We start from the raw sequence: 9,494 nt of genomic DNA on the forward strand, positions 1-9,494 counted from the left end.
ATATATTGGAATCACCTGGAATTTATTTGTTTATTTATTTTGGTATTCAATGCTTGAGTGTTGCTGCCTTTCCAGGGGTCTCCTTGGGAGACCTACACTTACTGTGCTGCCCTTCCTTAGGGCTTTCAGGGAAATTCTGCTTTTGGAATTACCCTAAGAGTAACCCCCATGCATCCCAACAAAGCCTCATTCTCAAGTGACCTTATTAGGGGAGCCCATCTGTTGCATAATGGATCTGAGGCTCTTATTCCTTAACAAACACAGCTCATGTTTTTTTCTTTTTTCTTTTTTTTCTTTTTTGCAGTACTGGGAGTAGAACCCAGGGCCTTTTGTATGTCAGGCAAGCACTCTAACACCGAGCTACATCCCCAGCCCCTACATTTTACTCTGTTTTGTTATCCACTTTCTTTAACTAGACTTTGCCTCAAATGACTTTTGGCTTTTTTGGGTAGGGGTGGGGCTCATAACTCATTCAGCACGTCTTTGAGGTGGGATTGCTGTGTCCCAGATGACCCACTAGGCCAGAGACAACAGACATGCAGCTCATGTTCCAAAATGAGAGACTGACAGCATGAAACCAAATTTGAGTCTCACTGATGAAATAAGTAAGTGTTGTGACAGAGTGGCTGCTGGTGTAGATAGGATGACCAGGGAGGTCTCTGAGAGGATGAACTTGAAGGAAGAGGAGACCCAAGTGCCCGAGACTTGTTTGCCAATTTTGGGGCTGATGTGTTCAGCTCTGTTGACACAGGCATGTTCCCACTTCTCTGAATTCAGAGCCTGACAAGTAATATTTGCTCAATTAATATTTATTGAATGAAGAATTGATTGAAATCAGAATAATAAAGTACATAGACTAGCAGGTCTGGGAGCAGGAGCCCATGTCCTGGTCCTAACTGTCCATGAGGTGAGGCCAATGGGAGGGAAAGATATCAGCAATAGTTAACTTGAGAGGATCATAGATCTGGATGCATCTGTAAGAAATAATACTGAGACCTTGTGTCCCCTTTGCCTTATTTACCCCAGTGGCAGAATTGGGTGAAATTCTAGTACACTGAATTTTCGCAGCCAGAGTATTTATTGACCCTGATCCCACCAGGGTACAGCACATAGAGCATTGCCCCCTCCCCATTTTCCATTTACATGATTGTGTTTTTCAAGAATTCCATGTACATGGAATCATGAAGCACATGGTCTTTGGGGATTAATTTCATGTTGGTGCTCCATGTAATTCCCTGTAGCTTTTTCTCAGTGTCTTGTGTTTGATTAGTGTGTTCTCTTTTTTTTAATTGCTGAGTACTATTCCATGGTGTGGTTGTATGGGCACAGTTTATTTAACCATTCACCTGGTGAAAGACACCTAAAACCTGCTTCAGGATTTAGGCTATTAAGCCTTTGAGAGCATTCATGTGCAGGTTTTTGTACGTAAACTTTCATTTTTCTGGGATGAATTCCCAGGATTAGTAATTTCTGGGTGATATGGTAGTTAATGTGTTTAGTTTATAGATATAAAAAAAAATGCCCAGCTGTTTTCCAGAGTGACTATACAATGGTTTAGTTTTGTTTGGTCTTTCAAAAGACTTAACAATTGAAGGAAAGACTTCCCTGCAGGACCTTGGTATGTAAAGCCCACAAAGCAAAGAGCACACTGTTCTGGAGGATGTGGAAGGTGGTGGTGGGGGGGCTGGGAGCAGGAGCTCCTCTTGCCTCCCAGGAACCCAGGTTAAAGTAGGTCTTTCTACCTCCAAGACCTTCCTTGCTTGCTAAAAGCAGCAGAACAAGATGTGAATGTTGCTGCCACATTAATTTTGGAGAGAATGTTCCCAGTTTTTATAGTATTGAGCTCCTCTGTGATTGAAATCCTTTCAGGCTAATTTTTCATGGACTTTGGGCCTAGCTTGACTTTGTCTGGGAGAAACAGATTATCTGCTGAGTAGAGTCCTTCTGCTCAGTGGTAAGGGATCTCCTGATTGAGACATTGCTTTTTTTCTTCTTCTTCCTTTGTTTTGGTGGTTTGATGAGTCCCTATACTGTGTGTGTGTGTGTCTGTCTGTCTGTGTCTGTGCATCTGCCTGCCTGCCTGCCTGTGTCTGTCTCCTGGGAACTTTGCAAGAGTAATAAATGGGTGTGGTGGGAGGTGGGGGGAATGGAAGAAGCTATATCCAAAAGTATCAAAAGGAAGGAAGTAGTAGTGAACTGTAGACTGGGTGGGGTGGTAGAAAACATTAAGGGGAAAATGAGATGACTAGGGTGTGGCTAAGAAGAGCTCCTTAAAGGGAAACACAGATGTGACCTGGGGAAAGAATTGTTGTTGAAGCTTCAAATGCAGAAAGCGAGATGGCTGCCGTAGGCCATGGTAGAGGAGCAGATCGCAAGTGATAGAAGAGAACGACAGTGTGGATTTTTTTTTTCCTTAAGCACACCATCTCAGTTTTGACCTTCCCTTTTCCTCAGACTTCCCATTGCACCTCTCACCTTGGAGGTCTGTACAGTGTTGAGAGCCATAGCCGAAGGGGCCCCAGCAAACTTCCAGCTGCCAGCACCGGCTGCCAGCTGATAATTGGCTCACAGCTGTCCCAGCAAACTTCTAGCTGCCAACTGATTGGCTTCTCTGCGGTGATGTTCATTGGGTTGTTTCCCGCCCTTTCAGACCAAGGAGCTGCTCATTGGGGGACTTTTTGGCTCCGCCCATGCGACCCAGCCAATCAGCCTCAAGAGCAGGAGGAGTGAGTGGGGGAGGTTGAGAGGCTTGTAGGAAGCCGGTGGTGGCAGTTGGGCTCAGAGGGTTTTCCTGAAGAGCTGTGTGGTGCGGTATGTGTTTTCCAAAAATAAAGTTCATTTCTTTTGACAAGTGGCTCCTAAATTGTGCCCAGCCAGACTGCGGCAGTACAGGTGGCCTTCTTTACCTACCAGATAGCCTGTTCTCATCATTTAAGAGGACTACAGGAGGCCCTTGTTGGATAAAATAAGTCCTCCCCACCTTGGGGAGTCAGCTTTGCTGATGGGGAAAGCCTGGAAGGGCTGGTTATGGGAAAGACGATGAGGGGGGATGCGGTCAACTTGGTTCTTTCTGAAGGTGTCTCAGCTGGCTTGTCTCATCTCTATGCCTGATTAGGAATCATGCGCTGACATTATGCAAACTGGTCTCCCTCTGATAAAAGTGATTCTTCCTCTTGAGCAGCAGAAATTTGTTTTGAACAAATCCAGCCCTGTGTCTTTATAGCTGTTGACTTCTGTGAGCACAGGAGGGTAGTAAAGAATTCAAGTCACAGTGAATCATTGCAGTGAAAGCTCTGCTTGGAGTCCCAGGACAAAGCCCATCCTGGAAACATGTTGGAAAGGAAGCTGGCCTTAGAATGGGGAGCAGCATCCACATGACATCCCTCTGACTAGTGGGACTTGGGTCTGGGCCGGCAGCATCTGCCCAGCATGTAGTGCCATCCTGGACCAGCAAGGAAGAGCAGGCTCGTGGGGGTGGCACAGGGACCCTGAGGCCTTCCATGAATTAATATGCTGTGGTTCTCATCATCTTGTGTGTTTCTTATAGACGCAGACTCTTCAGCTTAACAAAGAAATGACACTTGCCAGCAACCGGAGCCTGGCAGAGGGAAACCTTTTATATCAGCCCCAACTGGACACTCGGAAAGCACACTTAACCCAAAAGTACCAGGAGCTCCAGGTTCTCTTTGAAGCCTATCAGATAAAGAAGACCAAATTAGGTAATTTTTTTCAGGGGGATTTCAAGCTGTTTTCCCACTAGGAAAGAAATATTATGGAAAAATATCAAATTAAGACATGACTCTGATGCAGCAAAGCAGTAGTTTGTATATAGAATGGTGTTGCCAGGCCAGGCGCCGATCTACACCCCGTAACCCCAGTGTCTCTGGAGGCGGAGGCAGGATTGCAAGTTCAAGGCCAGTCTGGACAGTCGAGCAAGACACTGTCTCAAAAAGAAATTGAGAGAGGAACAAAATGGAGGTGGGGGTGCACTGCAGCTGGTATATAACTTAGTGGTATTGCACCCCTGGCTTCAATCCCTAGTACTACAAAAAATAAAAATTGTTTTGCCAGTTTAGAAGAAACTTACTACTTTTTAGATTGAAGATTCTAGCCTGTTGCAATGGTTTATGCCAGTGATTCCAGAGACCAAGGCAAAAGTATCGCAAATTTCAGGCCAGCCTCAGCACTGAGACCCTGTCTTGAAAGAAAAAACAAAAAGATCTGGGGATTAGCAATCAAGATTCCACTTCCCCAAATAGCATAGAAAAAAGGCAGTTTTCTGAATTATTCAACGAACATTTTACTGTATATTTGACTTTCAAAGTTGATGGTAGAAAATATCATGTTAGGGGCTGGGGTTGTAGTTCAGCGGTGGAGTGCTTGCCTGGCATGCATGTGGCACACTGAGTTTGATCCTCAGCACTGCATATAGAGGTATTTATAAAAAATTTATTATTTTAATGTCACACTTTAATTTGCAGTCATAACAAAGAGGTATAGGAATTGAATGTCATTGAGAGTCCACAGAGTGCTTTTGAGAGCTTTCAGGGGGACATTGAAGTTAAATGAAATTGCATTAAAAATCATCCTCTTCAGTGAGATTTACAGTGGTGTCTGGTGTGTTTATTTGTTAGAGGTAAAAATTTACTCTTACACACCCGCCCCAAGTAGAGAAAAGGAAAGACTGGCGATGCCAGGTACTGGTGAGGCTGTGAACTCATGCCTAGGAGCGTACGTTGCTGGAGCCACCTTGGAAAAGTCGTTGGCAGAACCTGCTGAGATTTACTGTGCACACTCTGACATGGCTGTCCAGCCCCTGGGGACACCTAACAAGTGGATGTTTATGTCTTTCAGAAGATAAGTTTAAAAAAAAAGGGGGGGGCATGTGGTTTTATTGATAATAGCTAAATTTGGAAATAATCCAAAGGTCCATCTACAGAATGATAGGTAAACTGTGATGTTGACGCAGTGGACTGCCACACATCATTGAAGGGAACGGGATCAGTGATGTGTGCAAGACCTTGATCTCAGATGCAGTAATGAGTGAGAGAAGCCAACACAGTGCAGAGCTTGCCTGTGGGGGTGGAGGTCAGTGTCCAAAACATGGCTGGGCATGGGCATGGGGATCCCTTAGGAAATGTCTGTCAGGTTTGTACATACGTTAGGATTTGAGTCACACACTTCATGTATGTGTGCGCTTGATCAGTTATCACTTAAAAATTGGAAATGTAAGGCCACGTGATTACGGTATTTCTATTGTATGTTCAAAAACAGCCCACTCTGTGGGACAGATGGTGACATCGGGAGTCCTGTTGTGTGATAATGCACTTGGTCAGTTATCACTTAAAAATTGGAAATGTAAGGCCACGTGATTACAGTATTTCTATTGTATGTTCAAAAACAGCCCACTCTGTGGGACAGATGGTGACATTGGGAGTCCTGTTGTGTGATAATGCTGGCCACCTTGATACTTGTTTTGTGTTGCTGTTCTTCTGGTGGATTTAGGCCTTTGCCTCAGCTTCCTGGGGAGTCAGCTCTCAGGGGTGAGATCTTCCATTGACTTCTAGTGAAGATTTTTGACAGGGAAGTGGGATGGTGTCTGGGTGGAGATGCCCTTTACTGTCATGACTCTTACTTCTTTCAGATAAACAGTCTAACAGTGCTTCCTTGGAGACCCTGTTAGCGCTTCTTCAAGCAGAAGGGGCTAAGATTGAGGAAGACACCGAGGTAAGGCCAATCGCTTTAGCGGAGGCCCAGGTCAGCAGGTCTGCTTTCTCCAGGACAGTGAGCCCTCCCTCTGTGGGCAGGAGGAGGTAGTACAAGTAGGTGTCATTGTCCAGGCAGGTGCCAGAGAGAGGGGCCCGGGGAGCCCCAGGGCAGTGAAGTCCAGGTCCAAGCAAGGGTGTACAGTCACATTGAACCAGCACTGATGTCACGGGTGCCAGCAACCCAGCTACCATCTGCTGTGCTGTGGGTCACCTGGTGGCTGCACAGCCTTTTGGATATGTCCAAGTGAATACCAGGGGATGGGGAAACATCAGGGCTGAATGTCATGCAAGTCGGGGCAGGCAGTGTGTGGCCAGGTCAGTCTGTGCTGGTCTGATGAACCAGTAGGCTTTGGGGAGACCCTGATGGACACAAGCAGGTCTGTCAGGGTGCAGCCAAGGGGAAAGCCAGGAGGACTTGGGTTTCAGCTGACTTAGCTAGAAAAAGCTGAACTAGGGCAGTGGTGCCCCCTCTGTGCCAGGCAATCCAGCAACTTGGAGTGCTGCCCCTTTATTGTAAGGTTGGGTCCTGCCTGGCCTACTGCCTGTTTGGGCTTGTGGTTTGGGGAAGTGGGGCCCAAGGCAGGACCACCAGCTTGCCTCCCATTGGCTCTTACCAAGGCGCACCTCCTGAGCCTACATTGCTGACCAAGTGGCAGCACACGGGCACCTCAAGTCATTACCAAGGGGAAAGACTGAAGTACTCCCTGAGCTGCGAAGGGGGCTCTCTTCCTAACAGCCTGCCTGCCCTATAACCAAGTTTCTTCTGCCTCTTTCAGAACATGGCAGAGAAGTTTCTGGATGGAGAGCTTCCTCTAGATGCCTTCATTGACGTCTACCAGAGCAAGCGGAAATTGGCCCACATGCGACGAGTGAAGGTTGAGAAGCTGCAGGAGCTGGTGCTGAAGGGCCAGAGACTCCCGCAGGTCGCGGCCCCACTGCCGCCCAGGGTTCCTGAGCCTGTGCCTGCTGCTTCTCTGCCCTACCCAGCCCTGGAGGCCAGCGGGCCCCCCTCTGTTGTGCCTCGGCGCATCCCCCCGCCCCCGCCCCCGGTGCCTGCTGGACGTTTAGCCACCCCATTTACTGCTGCCATGGGCTCAGGACAGGCCATTCCGTACCCAGGATTACAGTGCCCACCCTTGCCCCCTCGGGTGGGCCTTCCTCCTCAGCAAGGATTCTCTGCGCAGTTCGTGTCGCCGTACCCTCCAGCGCTCCCCCAGAGACCCCCACCCCGGCTGCCTCCTCACCAGCCAGGCTTCATCCTGCAGTGAGCACCAGAGCTGTCCTTCTGGGAGACGCCCTCTGCCTGCCTTGCCAGGTTCTGCACACAGAGGCTCTGAGCTCTGACTGTTGGGCCAAGGGCTTGGGAACCCTGGGCCAGTGTCCCATCTGGCTTTAGAACTGTAGGCCAGTGGTTTAGGAGTAGAGGCCCAGGTTTTGTGCACCCAGGCAGTGTGTGCTCGCAGGTGCGGCCCGGCAGGCCTGTGCAACTTGCTGTGTACATCCTGGGTGTGGTGTCCAAGTACCGTAGTGTTGATGAACTTGTGCATTTGGGAAGGAAAAAGCCTCTCTTCAACTCCCATTTCAAGTCTTGGTCCTGATGTTGCAGCCCTATTTAATAAGCATGGCTAATTATGTCTTGTTATTTTCAGAAGACAGTGCTGTGTCTCACTCCACTAGCTGCTGTGGCCCTGGAAAAAGACAGGTCTGTGTCAGCCAGCCCAGCGGTCATGCCCATGGCTGGCCACAAGGCACAGCTGCGCTGCCTGCTGAGTCTGTCTGGAGCTGTCATCACCGTCACCCCTTCTTCCCCCCAAACCTGGCTGCTTCTCATGCTTCAGAGCCATGGGCAGTGCTTGTACTTGGCTCACTCCTGTTCCAAGGCCCGGGTAGGAGTGGCCCCGGGTGTGAGTGTGTGAGCTGGACTTTGCACAACACGCTGTTCCCAGCTCTTCGCTTTTGCCCCGAGCTAGCCCCTGAAGGTTTCTGTGAAGAAATACTCCCCTGGTATTTTTACTACATGTGTAATTTACCTGTTTTATATTGGGAAAGAACTTTTTTGAAACAAGATATTCAGGGAAACTTTTAAAATACAAATATTGTTTTGAATAGATCAAAATGCAAATGAAGTAAATGCAATTTCTTTTCCTGCAAACAGTACACGGTCACACCTACAGGTGCCCGTGCTGTGCCTTAGCTTCACCTGGTGCCAGGACTCAGACACCTGCAAGGTGCCGGCCATGGCTGCCCTGTGGGCCCATGGGCCATGCCAGGCCCTGGCAGCCCTGTATTCCTGTAAGGGCTTGTTTGTGACAGGTGGGAAGAAAGTCTGGCCACTGTCAACCAGGATACTCTCAGCCAGTATTCTCTGCTTCTGGCTGGCAGGCAGCTGGGCCTCAAGGCAGGTGGGCCCAGGGCCTGGTGGTGCTGCAGGTGCTGGGCAAGGGCACTGGAGGGATTTGGAGAAAGCCCACTCCCATGGGATATGCATCATACACCATCTCTTCCTTCCTCTCTGGGATCTTGACTACAGGTGCCACATTTGCAGAATTCCCAGGGCCCAGCTGGGGAGGGATAGCATCTCACAGAGACCTGTGTGCTCATTGGAACTTGGAGCCCCACCCTTACCCTGTCACCTATGTTAGGCAGCCAGGGCCTGACCTGTTGCAGTGGGCCATAGGCAGGGCCACCAGCCTTTGTCCTCAGTTACCGTACTCTCCTCTTGGACTTGAACTCTACTGTATTATAACTGTCCTGTAAAGAGAGAGAGGACTGTGTAGGATGATTCACTGCCATGCCAATCAGGAGGGCTCGCCATGTTCTGTGAATCTTGGGTGAGTGCTGCCATCGTCCTCCCCTGAATACCTCTGCTGCTGGCCTCACTGGGAGTGCCCACAGCTTGGTTGTGGGCTCCAGCCAGACATGAACTCTGTGTGGGTGTTGTGAGGGGGCTGCCAGGCTGTCTTTGCCATTGCTGTCCGGGGCCTCGTCTGTTCCTGATTGTAAAAATGTAGGACCCTTTTTAATAAATTGAGAATGATGAATGATAGTTCTGTCACTTCCTCGCCTGGGAATGCCTGTGAAGTGTTGGATTCTGGAGCATCGGTGACCAGAGTCCAGCAGGGATGCCAGCTGTGCCGCTGTTCTTAGAGTTGAAAACAAAGTCATGGGAGGCTGAAGGCTCTTCACACACCTTTAATACCGGGGGTTCCCAGCACTAACAGCAATATTGGATGGGAAGAAGCTCGTTCCTGCTGTAAGAAATGTGTCTTCAGGATCGCAGCTGCAGTGCTAGGGTGGGCTGCTGGAGATGACCTTGGGGTTTGGGCTTCCCCTGGCTTCTGCCCACATGGCAAGTGGTGGAGACTACTTCAAACATTTCTGATTGTCAAATGGATTTCAGTGGCCCTGACATTTTGCTTTGAGTGCTGACGAGGAGGTGTTTCAAGGGGACATGAAGATCTCCACACCAGGGCTGGATGAGGTAGGAAGGAGGGACCTTGCCTCCTTTGCAGAGCTATGTGTCCATCTTTGAGTGCCCTCCTTCCTTTCCTGAGCTGTGTACCTGTGCTCACTGCCCCTGGCTGAGTTGCATGCCATGCCCTCACTTGCCCACCACCCTTGGTTGAGCTGTGTGCCTGTTCCTTTGTGTGTCACCACCCCTGGCTAAGCTGTACTCCCCTCACCCCTGGCTCTGAGGGTGCGCCAGTCTGGTGCAGGCTAGGCAAG

At 49.2% G+C, this 9,494-nt stretch overlaps 1 protein-coding gene across 1 annotated transcript in view; it reads left to right on the forward strand.

Moving 5' to 3' along the window:
- Positions 1–8,877, forward strand: part of Vps37b (VPS37B subunit of ESCRT-I) — a 31,494-nt gene extending 22,617 nt beyond the window's left edge. Inside the window, exons 2-4 of the mRNA XM_026402978.2 lie at positions 3,548–3,719; positions 5,645–5,727; positions 6,545–8,877. Of these exons, the coding sequence (XP_026258763.2) occupies positions 3,548–3,719; positions 5,645–5,727; positions 6,545–7,036 (747 nt within the window). The 3' untranslated portion in view covers positions 7,037–8,877. The remainder of the gene's footprint in view (positions 1–3,547; positions 3,720–5,644; positions 5,728–6,544) is intronic.
- The last annotated feature ends 617 nt before the right edge of the window (positions 8,878–9,494 follow it).

Source organism: Urocitellus parryii, chromosome 3 (assembly GCF_045843805.1).
Source record: "Urocitellus parryii isolate mUroPar1 chromosome 3, mUroPar1.hap1, whole genome shotgun sequence".
Lineage (NCBI taxonomy): Eukaryota > Metazoa > Chordata > Mammalia > Rodentia > Sciuridae > Urocitellus > Urocitellus parryii.